The sequence below is a fragment of the Elephas maximus genome, chromosome 2 (assembly GCF_024166365.1).
Source record: "Elephas maximus indicus isolate mEleMax1 chromosome 2, mEleMax1 primary haplotype, whole genome shotgun sequence".
In the NCBI taxonomy this organism is placed as follows: Eukaryota; Metazoa; Chordata; class Mammalia; order Proboscidea; family Elephantidae; genus Elephas; species Elephas maximus.
The window spans coordinates 204,919,818-204,942,755 of record NC_064820.1 but is presented as its reverse complement, the minus strand read 5'-3'; the positions used below and the strand labels follow the sequence as shown (position 1 = coordinate 204,942,755).

Sequence of the window (22,938 nt, the reverse complement as noted above, 5' to 3'; positions counted from 1 at the left end):
TCCTTTCCAACTCCAACACAAGACCTTTAATAAAACAGAATATGTTTCAAGGACTGTTGGTGTCTGGCTAACCATCACATACCTTCTGTGATAAAAATAATAGCCATTGCCTCTCCAGTGTATCAGTCATGAGGGGTTAAGATATGAGGTCACTTGCCACTGATTTCCCCCTAACTTCAGAAATGATATAAAATAAGCCAAAACACTCTGCAATGGATTGAACTGTATTCCCCCAAAAGATAAGTTAAAGTCCTTACCCCAGCACCTGTGAATATGACCTTATTTGGCAGTAGGGTCTTTGAAGATGTCATTTGTTAAATTAACATAAGCTTATGCTGGAATAGGAAGAGTTCTAACCCAATATGAGTGGTGGCATTATACAAAAGAAGAAAAGGCAAAGAGAGACACACAGAGGGAAGAGACCATGTAAAGATGGTGGCAGAAATTAGAGTGATGATCTGTGAGCCAAGGAATGTCAATGATTGCCAGAAACCACTAAAAGCTAGGAAGAGTCAAGGAAAACTCTTCTTCTAGAGCCTTTAGAGAGAACATGGTCCTGCCAACGCCTTGATTTTGGACTTTTGGCCTCTAAAACTGTGAGACAATAAAATTCTGTTGTTTTAAGTCACGCTTTTAGTGGTACCTTGTTACAGCAGCCCTAGGAAACTAATACATTCCTAACATAAAGAATGTTTCCTGTTGGAAGGAAACCCTTCTATCAACTCTGTAGGACTTGACCCCTTCCATTCCCAAACCAATAAATCAAGAGACCACATGCCTCCAGGCACATCAACTCGTAAGTGTTTGTGTGTTTACTTGTTTTTAGTTTAGTTTTTGACACGCAGTTGGTACTCTAATAATGTGAGTTGAAAAAAAAACAAAACAAAAATCTCTTTTAGATCAAACACCCGGTACACCTATCACCTCATTCTCTATCCTCTGGAGCAGTGTTTGAAAATCTATGGCATATGTTCCATTACTATTTTCTGATTCTCTCCCTCCTTATTCCCTTTCTTACAATTCTTCCTTTCTACCTCCAAACCTCTTTTGCTTTTTCTCTCTCCTGCTCTTTAACTCTGCTCCCATGTTTCCACCCTTTTGCTGTGCTCCAAGATCCACTGATGGGTTTGTAGTGATCCTGTTTTTCTCCAGTGGTAATGGAGCTTTCAATTATCCCAAATTATCCTAGATTATCAGACTATCCAGGGACAGAGGAATGTCAGGACCTTTTAAAATAGGCTTCTGAAGTGTACTGGCAATAGTGTGTGTGGGAAATAGATGCGAGTAAAGTAGACAGACTTGCATAGGAAACTATTTAATGTAGATTTTACACAGATCTACACATACACTTAGATCTTGGTCAATAGAGTGTTTTGCATAGTGAAAAATGTAGGGAAATCTGTATCTGCTTCCTTAATGCTGTACTCAACGGGCCATTTTGGTTCCGATGTACCAATGTAAATCATTTTCAGTCTGCAACAGCATAAGGTTCTACCTGCTTTGTAGTGAGTCAGATAAGTGGAGAGAATTTTGTTTCCAACTCTGGGCAGAGACCAGATTCCGAAGCTCTCACTTTGTGTTTTTGCTTTTTTGGGTGTCTGATCACCTCACATGCTGTCTGGATAGATTCAGTTGTCTGTGCCTATTCCTTCAGTGTTTACAGCAACACATTTTGCCTTGGAATATAGTCTCCAACTCAGTACTTCCTAGTCTTTGTTTAGTGGTATCCCAGAGTCCCTTCAATAATCTCAAGAGACATCTCCAACCATGATTTTTCTCCACTTGTTTTTTGGTAGCAAATAAATGTATTAAGTCAACAGTGCTAATAGTGTTAAGATTCTTATTTATTAAGTAAACATAATAAAACATTATTAAAAAAATAAGAATCACAACACAGAAAATAAGGAGACAACATTTAAGCTTAGCATTGTAGAACACTGGAGCTTGAAGTAGAACACTGAAGCTTCAGGCATTCTCAGAAATGACTGCATCAAATTTTATTTAATAGATGGAAGATCAACCTCTGAGAGTGGGATTCCATGCCCAAGGACACATAGGAAATGGCGAAACTGTTTCTGCAGCCCAGGTGTCCTTATCCCAAGTTCAGGGATCTTTAACATTTTCCTTGACAAGGTGTTCTGTCTCAGGGCCTTTTTAGTCATTCCTAAAATGAGATTTTAGACTTATATGATACCTGAGGTATCTTTAGATCCAATATCTTGTCAGCTATGATATTTTCTTCTCCCAGGATTCTATTTTCGTGCTTTATTTGACCATCTTTGAAGCTCCAACTAGGGACCTATTGATATGTGTCTCTGTCTTTCAGCGATATAAGTAAAGAGCTAAAATCTTAGAAATTTAGAAATACCTTCCTCCCAAAAAATCATTCGGGTCTTAAAATGTTAAATAGGAGGGTTTTGTTTCAATGAGGATTTACTCTCAATGTCAGGTAGCACATTGAACTGTGATGGGCATATAGAATTATTTGAAATCAAATCCAGTGCTGGGAATTTAAACCCCCAAACACTGGGAATCATTGTCTTAGTTTGCAGGGGCCATACATGTTTTTATCGCTATGCAAGGGAGATTACTGAAAAAAGATTTGAAGGCGGTATAGGACAAGGAAGGAGGAGAAGAAGATAAAGATGGACAAGAAAAATCAGAAGAAAAACTGATGAGTCAAAAAAAATCTCTATGATAATGTAAATAATTTGGATTTTTTTTCCATATTTGCAAGACAGCTAAGTTCAACAATGAAAAGATAATTGTGACATAACAGTCAGGGACCTGCTAATCAATATAATGCCAAGGGTTTGAGCTATTTTTATTAACAAACTTATATAGAAACTAATTATAAAGACATGACCAAATTATTATAATAGGGTTTCTCAACCATTTTCATGGCAGGGAAATCAAAGTAAATGGCAGTTGTGTGGCACACTGGGGTAAACTGAGATGGTTGCTGACAGCAAAGTCAACTCCCTAGTGTCTGTAGCCAGCCCAGGTACTGCCAGGCCAATCCAGGACCAAAAGGGTTAATATTTGGTACAACGCATTTGTGACTCTGTAGTGAGACACATCACACTGGAGGGAAAAGTCTATTTAAGTAGATTCAGCATCTAATTGAAGAGCTTTTGTAGTTTTCACTATTCGTATAACAAATTCTTTAGAAAGAATTAGGTATGATCATTTTGATGGCTGGAAATCTGTGTTTTTTCATTTGTATTGTAGGTTGCATGAAGTGTAGGTCTAATGATTTTGTGTAATTAGAAAGCATATAAGTGAGGTGCCTATTACCATGCCTAGTGTATGAAAATTATGCAATTATGCTATTTATTATTAGAAGTAGTATTTTATTACTAGTTTTAAAGCTGCTGTTCCCCCCCAAACAAGGTAAATTCCTTCTTTGTATTTATCTTTAGAGAAATAAAATGAATTTAAGTGCCCAATTTCTCACATGTATAAATCTCTTACCTACACATAAATACTTATGCAAAAGGGTTTTCATAAAATATATGACCTCTGTTTTACTCAAACACTTGTTTCCTTCCTTTTTTTCTTCCTCCTTGTTTTCTTTTTTCTTTATCTTCTCCCTTTCTATGTTCTCTCTTTCTCATGTTTTTATATATATATATATATATACTGAATTTGATTTCCTTCTCCACTAATCACTAGGTGAATAATTCTGAAAAACACTCTTTAGCTTTCAAGTATATGTTCTTTCATAAAATTAATTTTCCTCTATACAAAATAAACCAGTGACATGGAATAGAATTTTTTTTTTTTCTAATTCAGTACAACTTTTAATCTATCACTACAGCCCCTTTTAGAAATTTTAAATATTTTGGGGGGTCCGTCCCTCACTCCCAGCTCATTTTTTTTTATTACTCTAAAGAGATGCCAGAATTATGATGAAATATCAAGAAATGATTAGAATTTTTCACTTGGGAAAAGAATGCATTCTTCAGAAAGAGGGAATGGGCTTTGACTGACCTTCCCTTGATGCACAAGGCAAACCAAATAAGCTTGAACTAACTGCTTCCAGAAGATTCCTCCTAAGGGATTTGGAAACACCAATCCATTACATATGAGAAGCCTTCTTTCGACCAAGCCCCACCTCCATACCAGACTATTTAAGAAGTCTGTCGTTGTACTGTTGCCTTACTAAGACTTGGACTCAGCTGCTCTGAGGTAGGGTCTTAGATTTTCATGGAACCCCAAATACTAGGATATTTTCTTCAGCATCACTCTGTAACTATTAAAAAGACACCCTGCTGTGACATTATCTGTTAATGGCTGACACAGTGGTCTCTTCAAGATTAAGAAGTGTGGATGCAAACATTCACTTTTTGATAGCCAGCCTATTGGAAAAGGAATAATTTAGCCCAAAATACAGGAAGCCAAAGGCATCTAATAGTAGTTAAGAAATGCTAAATGGATTTACTGAAGAGGGAAAATAATAGTTGATAGTTGGAAGAGTTCACTTACTACTCATTATAAGAAATTTCCAAATATTAATGGGAATTTTCAGATTTAATGGGTAGGTGGCAAGGATGCTCATTACTAAGGGAGAAACATGATTGCCCTCTGTAATTTAAGACAATGATTGCTTTCTTTGTATGTAGTCAGGTGTGGATGAAGGTTTTCTGCATGCTTTGGAGGAGATTAAGATATGTTATTTTTATTATTATTATTATTTGAACCCCTTTCTCCTTTTCTCACTCCCTAAGACTTACAAGTACACTTTCAGGACCCCCAATAGAGTTTTTGTTTTTGTTTTTTAAAGAAAGATAATTGTTTCTTAAAGGAATTCCCTGAAATTTTCCTTGCATGGGTATATGAAAGCCCACTGGACTGAGTAATTGAAGCAGGAAGGGATTGTATATAAACGTTGGCTAGTTAGATTGCATGGTGCAACAGTGAACACGTTATATTTAGAGCTGGAGATCTTGACTTCTAACCACCTGCTCTGTCACTGCTGGTCATGTGTCATCATTCCTTTCTTCTGGCCTTGTATTTTCTTCTTTACAGCATTAGTGGCGTACACTTGGTGAGTACTATGCCCCATTCTTTGCTTTCTATTTGTCACCACATAAACTGTCTGACATCGCTGTTCAGAATGATGTTTCCATGAGTCAAAATAGTAGGCATCCTTCTGACAGCTGGGACCTTGGAATTTGGGCATTTTATCCAATACCTGGGGAGGTACTTTTTTTAATGATGGTGTCCTTGCTAACATATTTTTGAATAAATTGACATCTGGTATTTCAATCCAGACTATTTCAAAGGCACTAATTCCTGGCACAGTAGATGTTCAATAGACGTTATCTAAATTTTATTACACTGCTCAGTTTTAAAGTAAGGAAAGCTCTTATATGCTTTTTTTATGCTTAATTTTGCACTTAAAAAATGTCCAAATTGCCTGTGTGGTGGAGAGAAGAAGTAGAAGATTCATTCCCATTTCACTAATGATATTAGTTACTGTTCAAATGAATAGAACAGGCGGGGGAAATATCTGTGGAAATACATGACCATGGAATTTAGAGATAGTGTTAAGGCAAAGAGACAAAGTCATATCACTGGATACTAAATTGCCATAGGGAAAAAAAAGAAATGCATAATTATTCAATACCTGAAGCAGTGTCCAAATGATTTCCTAATTTATATAAAGGATGGCAAGTTTAGTGAGTATATGTAAAGGAAGGAGAAGAAAGGAGATGAGCCGGTCTTAACCCATTGTGGCTTCAAGAAAATTAATTAACAGTAATTAATACTAATCAACTTGCTGTGAAAGATTTTTCTGAATAAAACTGCCAGATATATCTTTCTTAACTAAGTATTATATCATGTAATGTTTCTTCTCAAACAACTCGCAGTTGCACTCTATTTCCAGATATTTTGAGTCAAAATCTCTCAGCCTTCACTCTTCAGCCCCCGCGTGTCCCAGCCCCACACTACTCTACACAGCTTAGCTCTCAAAGGAGACCTTAAGCTGCAGTTGCGCTGAACTCTCCCTGACCTGCTTCATCCTGCACACGCTGCTGATTCCTACCTGTGAGTCTTTCCTGATAGTGTCTACAATGCCAGCAATCTTGTCCTACCTTCTTCTTTCTAAACCTCACATTTTTTAATTTTTTAAAATTTTAAACAGACCAATTTCCATCTCTATCAAACTCTTTGCACTAACCAAACTGACTTTGGTTTGTATCAGTAATATTTTCAAAGTGGTTATCTCTTTTGTGTTCTTTAACTGTTCCATGCTTTGAGGTTATCTTGGTCTCTAGCTATAGTGTAAGCTGTTTGAGGAAAATAATATTTTTGAAAAAGATTGTTTACTATGATTAAGTGTATGAAAAACATATAAACTGCTTGGCATGCAGCAAGCACTTTCACCTTTTATGGTTTGGGGGACCCTGAAACCTCCCATACCTCCTCGGACCTTTCCTGGTGTCTTTCACATTTTTGGTTGTCTTCTCTTCATAAACTTCAGCCAAAGCAGATATCCCAATATGTCATCTTTGGTCACTTTTTCCACATCCAGAAACCAATAATCTGTGAATACTAGAGCTATATGATATGTTTCTTTAGCTGGTACAATCCCATCCTTAACTGACAGAAATCTGAGGTCCAGGGAGGTAATTTTCACTTCCTAAAATAAGCATTCCTGGGTGTCCTTTGACTTATGGCTGCCATTAGCACCTCTGTGCATGTCATCCCCAGGTCTACATGAATAGTTCCTGTTGTGTAACTCCAGGAAGGGCAACTACATGAGCAGCTACAGTAATGTTATCTCTGCTAAAAGACACCAAAAGTCCCCAGTGCAATGTGTTTCTGCCTTCCCTAGAAATCTCCACTTAGTTTTATTATAATCTGATTTTATCATAAGTATTTTTTGTTATATATAGTATTTCTCAGACTGTATCATATGCTTCTTAATGGTAGTGGCAGGCACTGTTAATTTTTGTATAGCCTATAACACGGTAAAATGTCTGATCATAGAATGTGTTTGCTCTTGAGAGATTTTATCTCTCCTCCCTTTTTAAAGGTATAACAAATACCATGCCTCAGGTGGAGGCGATCATTTTAGGTTAGGAGCCTTATTGCCACAGAAAGGTCACTGGAAGCTTACTTCTCATACCTGTGGTAGCGCTGGCTTCCCGAGAAGGTGTGTCACAAAGGGTTGGTTCAGATCTCTCAATCTTGAGCAGGTCCTGCTCCCATGGTAGCATATTGACTGATCTGATTTGGAGGTCTCCTCTTACAAATTGCTGTGAGAGTCACAAGCTGTGCCTGGATTTCTATGGTCTCTTTTCCCTGAACACACAAAGCTTCTACCCTATGAAGACCCTGGCAGAATCCCTTCTCAGTCTCCTTGCCTCATCTCTCTAGCTTCCATTTAGTTCCAGGGAAGTCTAATACTAGTGTGTCTTTTTCCACCTAAAGTAAGTAATTCTTTCCCATTTCGAGTTATCTTATAAACACAAAGAAACACCAACACAGTAAAAAAGGAAACATAAGGAAAGGAAACATTAGCAAAGGATCACTGGGATAATAAAACATTTTAATAGGTTCAGAAGCCACCTTGTCAGAGAAAGAAATTGTGTTAAAGTTTTGGCTGAACAATAATGTAACAGAAGTTTAGGGCGTAATTGAATGATGTTAACCTGTTTCCGTTGAGTCAATTCCAACTCACAGCGAACCTATAGGACAGGGTAGAACAGCCCCATAGGATTTCCAAGGAAACCCTGGTGGTGTAGTGGTTAAGTGCTACGGCTGCTAACCAAAGGGTAGGCAGTTTGAATCCAGCAGACGCTCCTTGGAAACTCTATGGGGCAGTTCTACTCTGTCCTATGGGGTCGCTATGAGTTGGAATTGACTCGACGGCACTGGGTTTGGTTTTCTTTGTTCGTTTTTTAATCTTTACAGAGTAGCCATGGCGATGCAGCGGTTAAGTGCTCTGCTGCTAACCAAAGGTTTGGCAGTTCAAACCCATCAGCTTCTCCGGGGGAAAGATGTGGCAGTCTGCTTCCATAAAGATTTACAGCCTTGGAAACCCTGTAGGGCAGTTCTACTCTGCCCTATAGGGTCACTGTGAGATGGAATAGGCTCAATGACAATGGTATGTTTTGATTCAATCATTACAGAAGAAGACTGCCACATTTTTCTTTTGCAAAGCAGCTTGTGGATTTGAACCGCCAACCTTTTGGTTAGCAACCAAGCTCTTTAACACTGGCCACCATGGCTCCTTTAAATGGTGTAGTTGTTGTGTGCTTTTGAGTTGATTCCAACTCATAGCAACCCTATAGGACAGAGTGGAAATTACCCATAGGATTTCCCAGGCTGTAATCTTTACAGGAGCAAATTGCCAGGTCTTTTTTTCCATGGAGCCACTGGTGGGTTCGAACCATGGATCTTTTGGTTAGCAACTGAGCATTTAACCACTGCACCACGAGGGCTCCTTTGAATTATGTTAAAACCAAACCAAATCCATTGCCATCGAGTCAATTCTGATTCATAGTGACCCCATAGGACAGAGTAAAACTGCCGCATAGGGTTTCCAAGGAGCAGTTGGTAAATTCAAACTGCCAATATTTTGGTTAGCAGCCAGACGATTAACCAATCCAGATGTTAGGCAGTCCAAATCACAAAATTCAGCAGGCTCCGTGGCATCAATCAGAAAGACCGCCATGATGATGAATCCAGCCAAAGCCCTGCTTGTGGAGTAGACTTCATCGTAGTCCTCATTCAAGCTTTATAACTCAACTTACCCTGTGAGAAAAAAATAGGCTTCAAGTGTTTAACTAAAATGATCTATGTCTGAAACATGAGCTCCCTTTGCTGCACAACATCTGACCACAAGGCACGGTGGTCCCTGACCCTCAAATAATCAGTACCACCTGCTTAATCCTTGATGATCCAACCATTCACAAAGTTGTTTAATAATAACACTAGCCAAAAATAGTTAAAATTACATGGATTTATTGACTCCATATTACATTCTGTCACTTTATTAAAGAAAGCACTCATAGGCATCTTTGTATGATTTTAACAATGTAACGGCAGAAAGCAATTTAAATTTGATCAACACATATATGTAGTTTGCAAGGCAAATATGGGGAATAAGGTACAGACAACAATCTCAGAAAACATTCAACCTAAGTGATAAGGTTAGAAAATGTACATAAAAGACAGCTCAGGATAAAAATAAAGCACTCTGAACCTTGGACTTCATGAATTATTCCAGTTACCACTGGTATGCAGCCTGAAGACATAGTCTGAAGTATAAACACATAGACTTATGATGACCTCTTCACAGATGATGAAACTGAGTTAGCTAGGAGGTTAATTAATATGTCCAGTGTCGTAGAGACAATTAATAGTGAAACCATATTTCAGAGTGGTTCTGAATAACGCCAAAGTTGATGTTATTTCCTTTATTCTACACTACTTCTAACATACTATTCATGGTGGGCTCTGCCTAAATACTTGATTATTGCTTAACTGACTATCCTTCTGCTTCAATAGTCTAGGAGCTATCATGTGATCTGAACATGGAACTCCATTGACTTCATCCTTTTGGGCCTCATCACCCATCCCTTGTTCCCTGAGTTTATCTTCTCCATCTTTGTGGTGGCTGTAATAGCCAATGTGGTCATGATTCTGCTCATTCATGTAGATTTTCACCTCCACACACCCATGTACTTCTTGCTCAGCCAACTCTCCATCATGGACACAGTCTACATCTGCATCACTGTCCCCAAGATGCTGCAAGACCTTCTGTCCAAGGAAAAGAGCACCTCCTTCCTTGACTGCAGTTTAGATATTTCTCTACCTGACATTGATTGGAGGGGAATTCTTCCTGCTGGGCCTCATGGCCTATGAAAGATATGTGGTTGTGTGCAACCCTCTCCGGTACCCTCTCCTCATGAACCACAGGATTCGCTTGTTTATGGTAGTGGGCTTCTGGGTTGGTGGCTCCTTGGATGGATTTATGCTGATCCCGGTCACCATGAATTTTCCCTAATGTGGGTTCCAAGAAATCAATCACTTTTTTGTGAGATTCCAGCTGTGCTGAAGCTATTGTGTATGGACATGTCCCTGTATGAGACTCTCATGTATTCTTGCTGTGTGCTGATGCTGCTCATCCCCATATCTATCATCTCTGTCTCCTACACACGGATTCTGATTACTGTCCATCGGATGAATTCTGCTGAGGACCGGCGCAAAGCCTTTTGCTAACTGTTCCTCCCATATTATGGGGGTGAGCATTTTCTACGGTGCAGCCTTCTACACCAACGTGCTACCCATTCCTACCACACACCAGAGAAAGACAAGGTTGTGCCTGCCTTCTACACCATCCTCACTCCCATGTTCAATCCATTCATCTACAGTTTGAGGAATAAATATGTGGCAGCAGCTCTAAGAAAAGTGTTGGGGAGATGGGCCTCCTCACAAAGAATCAGGGAGAGATGTGTATCTAGGAAATACTAGGATGCCCAGGTACAAACATCTCTGTTGCCATTGCCAATTACACACTGACTTCCAAGAAAACATGTTCTTCGTTCTGAAAAATGTTCAGTGTCATTTGAACAACCCTGAGATATCAACAGGCAGATTCTTCTGTTGCAAGTGTCATTTAAAAACAATGGCTAAGACTGAACTTGTCTCCACAGTTAAACATTCCCCATTAACACTATTCCTAAATCATCCAAGTGAGGTGAAACATTCAAGAGTCCTGAATAAATATTTTTATATATGTGTTTGTGTGTCCTTTGTGCTTGTATTGCTGACCAACTTTTGAATGGAAAATTGCAAGCTGATATTTTCTAATGGCAATAGCATAGCTGTTTTATTTAAGAAGTGTTTATGAGCATGATAAGACTGTATTTTATGTGCTGTAAAAAAAAATCTTTTTTTTTTTATTCTTAGTTACCATTCAGCACATCTGTATTCTTTTACCACGTAAAATAAACTGCATGTAGTTACCATGTCTTTATAAGACATAGAGTCTCATATGTGCCTTATAACGGCTTTGGTTCCTGCCGTTAAAATCATAACATTGCTACAACTCTACAATGACTTACATTTATACTTTAATAAATAAATGTTTTTGTTAGGTGCTGTTGAGTCAGTTCCGACTAATACCGACCCTATGCACAACAAAACGAAACACTGCTGGGTCCTCACAATTGTAGCTATGCTTGAGCCTATCGTTGCAGCCACTGTGCCAATCCATCTTGTTAAGGATCTCCCTAAATAAATAACAGATAAGAATATAATGAATAAGAAACGCTGGTGGCGTAGTGGTTAAGTGTTATGGCTGCTAACCAAAAGGTCGGCAGTTCAAATCCACCAGACTTTCCTTGGAAACTCTATGGGGCAGTTCTACTCTGTCCTATAGGGTCTCTATGACTTGGAATATAATGAATAAATCAAAATACTTTCATTAGCATACTTAGCTCCCTTCATTTAAGTTGCTCAATTTTCTTATTCTCAACTTATCCGTCTGATGTGTGGGTACACAAAGATTTCCCTTTTAAACTAGTTGGGGTGAGGTATTGTGTTTTGGTAGTAACTAAGAACTTGTATGCAAATGCCTAAAATATTAACTGAACAAAGACCACACTGAGGTTTCCACCATTCATTTACTCAACATTATCTATGTGTATAAAGTTCTGAAATATTATAAATAAAAGAAGTTTTGATTCATTTTTGGGTGTTTTTTATATCAATAGAAGGCTTTGAAAAGAGAATTTTGGACAATTAAGTGATTTCACATTTGACAAAGATTAAGTAGATATTATTCAGCCTTATGTGGTATTATATTGTATCATGTTGTTACGTTACTTAGTCTAACGTCAGCATAGAGGGAAAATCATTTCCTTAATCAATGTTGATTCAGGTAAAAAAAGTATCCCCTTCAATATGCTAATCAAGAGGTTAGTGTTACCTCATAAGATTCCTAAGAGTTTCATCTTTCCTCTTAAAGAGGCAGCCAAAAAAAAACTAAGGAAATAGAAAAACAGCCTGGAGAATTGAATCTCTTCAACTGAAGAAACAAAGACTAGAGTTGAGTTATGATATATACTCAATACGACTTCAGTTCGGTTCCATTCACTTTTCAATTCCTTTTGAGTTTCTGTATTCTTGTTAATGCCTTCTCCCTCTTCCCTCCCCAGCCTATAGCCAGACCCCTGCTCCTGGTCTTTCCCTGTAGAAAATTACTTCATGCTTCACATTTCCCTCCTACACTGAGCATTTTTGTCTTCTTTGTCATTTCCCTGCATGAAACTGGGTAGTTATATATTAATATTTAATAGGTCTCTCTTATAAGGCCAAAATAAATCATTTATATATTTAATGAGGGGATTTAACACAAACATTGATAGATATTTCAAAAGTACCTGAAAAACAACAGGTAAGGAAGGTACATTTAGAGTAGTCCCAGTGATATATAGGAGTTAGTGATTAGGATGGGGAAGAATGGCATGCTGTTTATAGCCTATTCCTCAGCCTCAGTGGTGGTCACATGAGTGTGTTCACTTTGTGATGACTTATCAAACATGCCACCAATGATGTGTGCACTTTTGTGTATGTGTGCTATACTTCATACAATTAAAAAAAATTTTTTTTTAATTCATCACCCATATGGTAGGTACTACTCCCCTTACACATAGGATCTGCTCCATCCTAAAAGGGAGTAAATAGTTTTCTGGAGCCCTGTTAGCACAGTGGTTAAGAGTTTGGCTGCTAACCAAAAGGTCTGCAGTTTGAATCCACCAGCCACTCCTTGGAAACTCTGTGTGGCAGTTCTACTTTCTACTATAGGGTGGCTATGAGTAGGAATCGACTTGGCGGTGATGGGTTTTTTTGTTTGTTTGTTTTCCTTACTGAATTCTTATATAACAAAATTTGGAGTCATCATTTTTCCTTTTCACTAAAACTAATTAAAAAAAAAAAAAAAAACCAAACCTGTTGCTTTCAAGTTGATTCCAATCCATAGTGATCCTGTAGGACAGAGTAGAACTGCCCCATAGGGTTTCCAAGGAGCAGCTGGTGGATTTGAACTGCGAACCTTTTGGTTTAACAGCTGAGCTCTTTACGACTGCACCATCAGGGCTTGGCTAAAACTTATATAATGCATTAACTTGGGAATGAACATTGTAAGTTACAATAAACTATAATAAAATTAATCAAAATCATTAATTGTAATTACTTTTTTTTTTTTTACTAATGTCAGGCACTGTTCTAGATTATGGGAAAATATACAGAGAAAACAGTCTCCATTTTTCAAGCATATAAACTGCATTATCTCGTTTTGATTCTGATCCTCACCAAGTCTTACAAGATATTTAGGAAAGGAATTAGCCCCATGGGAGATGAATAAGCTGATGTTCAGAGATTATTTCTTTGCTCAGATGAGGACCTCAGAAGCATGTCTTCTGACTCTTGGGTCAGCATTTTGGTGCCAAACCTTGCTTTTAGTTGATCGAAAACTTCCAGAGAGAAGAATGTTGTACAATGCGGAGCTGTCAGCTTGTTAATCCTAATGGCCTGGGGACAAAGGTTTCTCTGGGAGCAGCAAGCTGATAAAACTCCTGCACTTTTGCTGTGGGATACCAGCTGGGCTGGTCTACCAAGGACCTGGGAATTCATGATGAGGGGCACTCGGACCCCCTGTGGAGTCTTCTCAGGTGACAGATATGAATGCTATATATTAACTGAACCCTTGCTTCTGTATATTTATTTCATAATAGTATAAAAATTTTAATAGCAGACAGCACAAAACCTGCTTATTAAATGCTTTATTAAATACTCAAGGAAGTTTCAGACAGGAAGGGAAGGTAGGAGAAATTGGAAATATTAGATGGCTATTTAACATGGAGAGGAGAATGCAGGCCACTTTTGCCTAGAAAGTGACCATACAAAACTGCCTAATTAGGTGATCTTAAATAAAGCAAAGTTCTACTAAGAGGTCTGTCAGCAATGGGAAAACAAAATGTCTGAAATATAGAAGGTATTTACACGAGGCAGGGAAAACGTAATCATAGAAAATTTCATGGAATTGATAGGTTATTTAGTTTAAAAAAACAAACAGGCTGATAGACAAATGTAATTCAGAAATATAATTAGCTAAAACCAGGGAGGTTTTAAAAGTCATTCTCAGCTGGGATTTTGTTGAGAATAGATCTTGCTAAGCCTGAATGCCTCCCTTGTTCTTGTCATACAATTACCATATGCTTCAGTTTTTTTCAGTGAGTGCCTCCTTCAAAATCTTAGAAACTCAAAGTTTGAAAAAACTCTTAAGGTTCCTATTTCTACTTTATTCCTCTGGTTTGCACTACTAACTAAGAATATAAAGGCAATAAGCAAAAACCCATAGCATCAGCTGTGATTATCCGATACTGCTTTCTTTTTTCCTGAGTAGCCTGTTAAACTTTCTTGATTTCATCAGATTTTACTCAACACGTAACGAAGGGCAGGTGGATATATATATATATATATATATATATATATATATATATATTTTTTTTGCTGTTGTTGTTCTGTGATGCATCCCAAGTGCTTAGAAATTTTCCGGACATATAAAATGCGCTCAACAAATATCAGTTGAATGAATAAACACTGTTTCCTTTTAGATGGCTTAGAACTAGAAAACACACGGTTCAGTGTTTTATTGTTATCATTGTCTTTTTCCCGGAAATCCAGTGTTGAAGAGTTAGGGTGAAGCTGAAGGTCCAAGAAAGTAGATGACTTCTGCAATCTCACATAGAATTACATGTCAAGGGTGAAGTTAGAAACAACAAAACTGTACATAAATTCTTTCCAACTTTGTCAGTTCTTATCTAATTTCTACTAAGTATGGTAAAATTGTGAGGAAATGTTGCTTTTTGCTGGATTCACCTTAGATATTCTTTTTCCTTTGGAACGAACAGAAAGCAAGTTCCACAAGTAGGTATTTGCTCAAGCTGGCAGGGAAACAGAAAAAAAATGCTTTTTTCCATATTTCATAGAAAAATTTAGATGTGAGAATTTTACAGACATTACAGTGAACCTCCTTTAATTCTCAGATTCCCAAACAAGGAATAGGGGTATCATAAAATCAATACCAGCTGGTCACATAACGGTGGTGAGCCTGGGGACATGCATAAAAGATGGGGCACTATCTTGTCTGCTTGGTGTTAAGGCATTCGCCTTCAATGTGGTGTGATCCACAGTGAAATTTGTAAATCTCGCCTTGGGGAATATGATGTAAGTCTTTGCAAGGTCTTGCTCAAGGGTTCACCTGATGAGGAGGTTCTCTCTCCCCTTGAACTTCAATATGAAGCCAGGCTCCTACCAACATATGATGACTAAGAATTGTCCAAAGGTTAGGGAGAATTTCGGGTTTTTGAAAATAATTAACTTTACTTTGTTACTTCATTACTTTGTTAACATCTTTTGATCAGAAATGCATTAGGGGCTCATAGCCTATATTTATTAAGCTGGTTATAAGATAAGCTTAACTGATGCTTAAGAAGATATTGTACCCTTAAGATTATTCGTGGTTACCACAGGTGGGAGGGAGGGCAGAGGAGGCGTTTTTGCATGAGGGTATTGAGTTCATGTACATGGTAAAGAAATTTGGAAAAAGAATAGGGAGAATCCTGGCACAACTTGAAGAATGTAATCAATGTCACTGAATTGTACGTGTACATGTAGAAATTGCGGAGATGGCATATATTTTGTTATGTATACTTTGACCAACTCCATGGGAAAAAAAAAAAAATACTGTGCCTTAAGCGAGAAATTGAGCATAGTGACTGGGAGCACAGAAAACAAAATCAAATTTCTCAAGCCTGGCCCCACTTCCGCCTCTACCTCTCTGTGCCTCAATTTCTCCAACTGTAAAATGGGGTTAATTTTAATAATCTGCCTCACAGAGGTACTGTGAAGAGTGACTGCGTCAAAGCATTGGAGTGTACAGAAGCGTTCCTGGCATACAGTAAGCATTGTAGAAGTGAATTATCATTAGCAAATTGTCTCAATTACTTTCAAAAACTGAAAAAAAGTGTGTATTGATGTATTTTACTTGTTTATTGCTGCTGTAACAAATTACCACAACCTTAATGTCTTAAAACAACATAAATGTATTATAGTTCTGTAGGTCAGAAGTCAAAAACGGGTCTTTGGGGCTAAATCAAGGTGTCAGCAGGGCTGAAGTCTTTCTGAAGTTTCCAAGGGAGAATCAGTTTCCATCCCTTTTCCAGCTTCCAGAGATGGTGCACATTCATTGGAATGACTTTTACCTTTGCTTCCATTGTCACGTCTTCTCTGAACCTCCTGCCTTCCTCTTTCCTTTATAAACACTTGTGTTATTACACTGAGCTCCCCCAGATAATCCAGTACAATCTCCCCATCTCAAGATTCTTAATTTAATCACATCTACAAAGTCCTTTTTCACGGCACTGGGTCTGGGTACAAAGTCCCTTTACCATGTAAAGTAATATATTCATAGGTTTCAATGATTAGGACAAGGACATTTTTGGGGGGCCAATATTCTGCCTACCACAATTGGTTTTAATTAACACTGAGCTAAGTCCATTACAGCCCTATTAAATTTAATGAAATAAAAAAAATTAATAATAAGCCATATGACTTTTTTTTAGGATGCAATTTTTTTTCTGATAATAGAGGGCAGATGGGAACTTCATGTGGAGACAAATCATGTAATGATTTTCTTTCTTTTTTATCTATTTAATGTAGGGTGAATTTAAACTACATTATCAATATCTATAATAAAATCCCAGGTGGATAATAACATTTGAAGCAACAGTAATCTTTTATGCAATATTTGGGACCTACCTGAATGAAGATCTATCACAGCAAATGCAGATTAGGAAGAGAGAGGAAGCGGTGAGTCTCTCGTTTAGTTTTTTAAACTATGCTGACAACCTTGGCCCTTCTGAGAAGGTGGCTTTTGAGCAAAGACCTGAAGAATATGTGGGGATGACTATCCACAGATGTGGGGAGGAACCCCAGACAGGGGGCACACCTGAGACAAAAGTCCAGGGCTTGGATGAAGATTAGCGAGGAGGCCACTGAGGCAGCAGCAGAGGGGCAAACAAGCAAGAGGGGCAGGAGATAACCTCAGAGGGCAAAAGGGTCAAATAAGCCAGGCCTTAAAGTGGGAAGTGAAGCTGCCATTTCAGATTTTGAACATAGAGTGACTTGGTCTGAGAGGAAGGTTTCCAAAGACCACTTTGATTGTTGTGCTGAGACCACACACAAGGGAGAGCAGGGGGATAGAGGGAAAGCTATTGGAACATCCCAGGTGAAGTACAACGATGGCATGAACCGGGCTACTAGCTGAGGATGTGGTCAGAAATATAGGCACTTATTTAAACTGGTTTACACTTTTAGGTAAAATGTTTGAATTTCCTGGATATGACAAAGGAAAGAGTTACCGCACCCCAACCCATTAGTGTAGGTTAGTTTTATTAGGATGTCTTTGGAGACTAAAATAGAGTGAATTTCTTTTAAATCAATGGACTTGAAATTAAGTAAGGAATACATTATTAGACAATGTTTATTTTCAACTGTCTTTGGGAAATGGAATGGAATTTAAGTGAAAGGACCACCAGGCTAGATGACCTAACATTCACTGCCACCTGACTTTAGAGTTTTGCCCACAGGGTATTTAGGAAGACCTGACAAATGGAACAATAGCTTTGTGCTGTTTTTTTTTTTAGAGTAATTTGAACATGCCAATCAGAGGGAAACTTGGAATGAGACAATTTTATTTTTATGTTTGGCTGCTAACCGAAAGGTCACTGGCCCAAACCTACAAGTTGTTCTGTGGTGGAAAGGATGTGGCAATCTTCTGCCATAAAGATTTACAGCCTAAAAACCTTATGGCGGCAGTTCTACTCTTTCCTATAGGGTTACTTTGAGTCAGAGCCAACTCACAGACACACAACAACAATAGCAATTTTATCAATTAAACTTTTGGCTTTAGATACTTCTGCTTAGACTTTGCTGCTTCTATTGGTCACTATTCACTGTTGTTACTATTCTTTTATCTTTGTGAAAGCGAGCATGACTTTCTATTATGGTATTAGCTAAATTTGGATTTTGTATAAACAGTATTTTTTTTTTCACTGTAAGCGTGCTGCCAGTCTTTCAAGGCCATAGTTATACAAAAATAAAATAAATAAAAACAAACCTTACACACTGTATTTTTATTTGCTGTAGATGGCAACCCTACATAGCGAGGCATACAGTATTTAGCAGTCATTCTAGGAATGGCACAGAAAATTAAATTGCAGTGTTCCTCTGGGCTTGCCCCTTGATGGGACTTTCCTTTTTACACACATAAATGTTAAATGCTCAGGTCAGTAAGATCTACCTTTAGGGGGGTGTGCATTATTGTATTTATGATTCTTTGTAAACATTTAAATCTTTAGTCCATCTGGTATGAATAGGGATGAAAATCACTTCCTAAATTGTGGCCTATTGTGGCCACATTATTTCCATTTTATAATCTACTCCACAGAATCTTAATCCTGTGGTTAACTTTGGCCTAAAAGTACAGATAAATATTGACAGGCAGGCTTGGCTAATTTTTTCTTCTTGTATGTCTTTTGGTTAAATGGTTTTAAGTTGAAAAAGTTTTATTTCTAACTGCTTCTCTGTCTCCATCCCCAAACACACTATAGCAATGGGAACAATGCAGAGAATCAGCTTAGTGGCATGATCATATCTTTCGTTGAAGGAATTTTATTCTGGAAGCGTGTTACAAGTAAATGAGAGAGTAAAGAAACTATTTGTAGAAAGATAAGCTAGGAGAATAACTAAGCAGTGCAAGCAACAGTTAAATGATCCAAATTTAGGTGCTAGCAAAACAAAAAAAGAATGGAAAGAGAAGAAAAATTTTATTGATGAAGCCACAACAAATATCAAAACTGTTCATTTCCTAATTTATTCATTTCACTCACCTTTATTCAACCAATCAATGAATCAATCATTCATTCTTTTCTCCAACCAGTATATACTAAGACCTACTGTGGGTTGGGCAGCTTTCTCAATTCTAGAACTGCTGAGTGAACGGGACAGATATAGTCTTTATTGCACCTATAGAAAACACCATCATCATAACCTACTTTCAAAAGAATGAATATAAAAACACTATAAAAATGGTCCTTCCCCAATAAGGAGAACTTGAACCATCGTCAGTTTTATGACGCGAGTGTTTGTTAGTCTGTTCGATTTCTCTAGCATTCTGCCCTGGAAAATTTTATCTTGACCAGTATCTTCTGAGGTGTCGTTTCTATTGGGCATTTCTTCCATGCTGAATATCCCACTTTGTTTCCTGAATTTTGTGACTTCCTGTTCACCTGAATTTGTCCTAGGTTCTGGCAATGAAGAACAGCACTTCATCCTCTGACTTTATCCTGCTGGGGCTTCTAGTGAACAGTCAGGCTGCAGGGATTGTCTTCACAGTTATCCTTGCTATTTTCATGGTGGCTGTAATTGCAAATTTGGTCATGATATTTTTGATTCAGGTGGATTCCCACCTCCACACCCCCATGTACTTTCTGCTCAGCCAGTTGTCCATCATGGACACCCTTTTCATTTGTACCACTGTCCCAAAGCTTCTGGCTGACATGGTGTCCCAAGAGAAGACCATTTCCTTTGTGGCCTGTGGCATCCAGATCTTTCTCTACCTGACCATGATTGGCTCAGAGTTCTTTCTTCTGGGCCTCATGGCCTATGATCGCTATGTGGCTGTCTGTAACCCCCTTAGGTACCCAGTCTTGATGAATCGCAAGGTGTGTCTCCTTCTGGCTGCTGGTGCCTGGTTTGGTGGCTCTCTTGATGGCTTTCTGCTCACCCCCATCACTATGAATGTCAACTATTGTGGCCCCCGCAGTGTCAACCATTTCTTCTGTGAGATCCCTGCTGTTCTCAAGCTGGCTTGTGCCGACACATCCTTGTATGAGACCCTGATGTACATCTGCTGTGTACTCATGCTGCTCATCCCCATCTCCATCATCTCCGCTTCCTACTCTCTCATCTTGTTAACTGTCCACCGCGTGCGCTCTGCAGAAGGCCAGAGAAAAGCCTTTACCACTTGCTCATCCCACTTGACTGTTGTCAGCATTTTCTATGGGGCTGCCTTCTACACGTATGTGCTGCCCCAGTCATTCCACACCCCCGAGCAGGACAAGGTAGTGTCAGCCTTCTATACCATCATCACACCCGTGCTCAACCCCCTGATCTACAGCCTCAGGAACAAGGATGTCATGGAGGCATTTAAAAAGGTATTTGTGCGATGCTCAGCTGCTCAGAAAGTAGCAACAAGTGATGCTTAGAGATTCAACAAGAGGGATGGTCTTTCATCATGATTTTTTTTCCCCCAAGAATCACCTCCATGTACCCTGTTTCTTCACAGATTATTTGGGCATTTATCAAAGAGTACTTAGTATTGGAAATTAAGACAATTCATCCTGTCTGGATTATCCTAGGGTAGAAAGATGTTTCATCAGTTATGCAGGGACTTTTTTTGGATAATTATAAAAAATTGTTTCCCACTTAGTAAGTTAAAGGATTAATCTGGTGTTGATTCTTGCCTTCAGGAGGAAAAAGCAAAACACACACATACACAAAACAAATATTAGAATTTATAGAATCACATTTTATACCGAACCATGTCTCCTTCATAGTTGACTCAGCATTAAACGTACAAACAGAAATCCCCTCCAACACTACTGAATTTTTGGTGCCAAAATCTATGTGATTGTTATAATAGCAATAAAGTATAACATAGCAACCTGCGTGTAACAAAGAACAGGAACCACACAAATTTTAATCACTTCTTTTATTGTTGAAATTTTGCAAACCTCTGAGACCGTCTTTGCATTTCCTGATCTGAATATAGCAACTGACAAATGCCAGACCACAATAAGTAGTGGACAAATTGAACTGAACCTACTGAATGTATGGGTGACCAAGCATCAGACACCTACTCAAAGGGATAAACTCTGTCTAATATTTAACATCAGAGAGAAGCACTGTGCCACCTTCTGTGTTACTATAACAGTAGGAGAGCAGATGAAGCAAGGGCCCACCCTGGAAAAGGACTTCATTATTTCACAGCTCTGTGTAATCCCACAACACACTTGAAGGCACTTTGACTTTTTGTTGAGTGAGATGGGAAGTCATTGAAGAATTTTCAGATGAGGTGTGACATGATGAGATCTTCATTTTTTAAAGGATCACTGTGGCTATTGTGTGAAGAATAGAGGAGGGAGCATGGTGGATAAAGGAAAACAACGTAAGAGATTTCCAAGGTGAAAAATTAAGATGGCATGGAGTAGAGTAGAGTAGTAGAGGCAGATTCTAGAAATGATCTGGAGGACTAGCTAACAGGATTTAGCTCATGGATTGCAAGTATGTTGGGAGAGAAGGTGGAATGAAGGATAACTCAATGGTTTGTATCCAAGTGGATGGAAAAAAAAATTGCTATTTACTGAGATTTGGAAGACTGTTAGAGTGGCAGATTTGAGTGGGAGAAATCAAGAATTCAGTTGTTAACAAGGCAAGTTTTAAATGTTTGTTATATAATTAACTGATACTTCAAAAAGTCAGCAGCCAGGAGTTCAGATTATAGTTCTAGGCTTAGGTACAAATTTGGTAGTCTTCGGAGTAGAAAAGTATTTAAACAGATAAGATTAGTTGAAATTACTTAGGTAAGAGGAAAGGTTTCAGACTGAGCCTTGGGGCAGTCAGGGAGGCAAATGAGATAAGAAAGAGGATCTGATGAGGTAAGAAGAGGTGGCACCTCAGACACAAGTGAATAAAATGTTGAAAGAAAGAGGGGATAATCAACCACAACAAACACAATTTATAGTTGTACTAAGGTGAGAAATGAGACTTGACAATTTAATTTGGCAACATGGAGATAAGGTGTGACCTCTACTAACAACAATTTTAATGGAATTGTGCTTGGAAAGCAATCAGGGGAAAATGGAGGGATAGGAAGTTGACATAGAGTATTAAAAAAAGTTTTAGAATGGTATATTTGCAAAAAGGAACAGAGAAATGGGGCAAGAGCTGGGATGACATGGTATCACTGGTGCTTATTATTTTTTTTTAGTTGTGAGATATTGCATATGTTTGTATGTTCAAGGAAACATTTCAATCTAAAGTGAAAATTGATGATGGATGAGAAATGGAGGGAACTTCAAAAGGAATGGCCTTTGAGACTGGTTGTGAAAATGTCAAGCATGATGAGTTTGTCAACTGTAGGAGGAGGAAACAGGAGCTAAAACAGATACAAGTAGATTCGATTCTGGCAGAGTCTACTTTCGCAGTTCAGCAAGAAGCTAGGGGAACACCTGTGAGTTAGGAGGAGGGAGGAATTGTTTAAAGTTTCAGAAGAGAGGAAAGGCTTGAATAGTTAGAAAGCAGGAGAGTTGAATATGTAGAAATGTTAGGATTGTAGGACAGATCTTTGACCCCCTTGGGACAGAACATATGAATTTAATAAAAGAATGTTTTTGAGATAATCCATGAAGTATACTTAACACAATGCCTAGCAAATAGAAAACACTCCACATATTAACTACAATTAATTATGGCAACAACAATGACAACAGCAACTACTATGGCTAATATTACAGATTTATCATTATTTATGTGAGGAAAACATGTCATACTCATTTATGCCTTGGTGTTGTAGTGGTTAAGAGCTCGGCTGCTAACCAAAATGTTGCAGTTTGAATCCACCAGCAGCTCCTTGGAAATCCAGTAGGGTAGTTTCACAGGGTCCTATAGAGTCACTAAGAGTTGGAATCAACCTGAAGGCAACGGGTTGATTTTTTTGTTTGGGTTGTACTTTGCAGCATGTAATATGTATTCTAAAGCTGTTTGTTTAAATGAATTGGTCTATTCGGA

At 38.3% G+C, this 22,938-nt stretch overlaps 1 protein-coding gene and 1 pseudogene across 1 annotated transcript; both read left to right on the top strand.

The window, feature by feature from the left end:
- The first annotated feature begins 9,552 nt into the window (after positions 1-9,552).
- On the top strand, positions 9,553-10,491 carry LOC126067656 (olfactory receptor 2T35-like; annotated as a pseudogene).
- Positions 10,492-14,881: 4,390 nt separating this feature from the next.
- LOC126067648 (olfactory receptor 2T11) lies at positions 14,882-20,354 on the top strand. Its single transcript, XM_049869751.1, has 3 exons — positions 14,882-14,952; positions 16,791-16,896; positions 19,392-20,354. The coding sequence occupies exons 1-3, from the start codon at positions 14,882-14,884 to the stop codon at positions 20,352-20,354; spliced, it is 1,140 nt and encodes a 379-aa protein (XP_049725708.1).
- The last annotated feature ends 2,584 nt before the right edge of the window (positions 20,355-22,938 follow it).

What these genes read in the sequence shown, in the direction of transcription:
- LOC126067648 (XM_049869751.1), top strand. Translation starts at nt 14,882, where the DNA reads ATGTTGCTTTTTGCTGGATTCACCTTAGATATTCTTTTTCCTTTGGAA. An exon ending in ACAGAAAGCAAGTTCCACAA is followed by an intron (nt 14,953 to 16,790) that starts GTAGGTATTTGC and finishes ATAAAATCCCAG; the next exon opens with GTGGATAATAACATTTGAAG. An exon ending in TTAGGAAGAGAGAGGAAGCG is followed by an intron (nt 16,897 to 19,391) that starts GTGAGTCTCTCG and finishes AATTTGTCCTAG; the next exon opens with GTTCTGGCAATGAAGAACAG.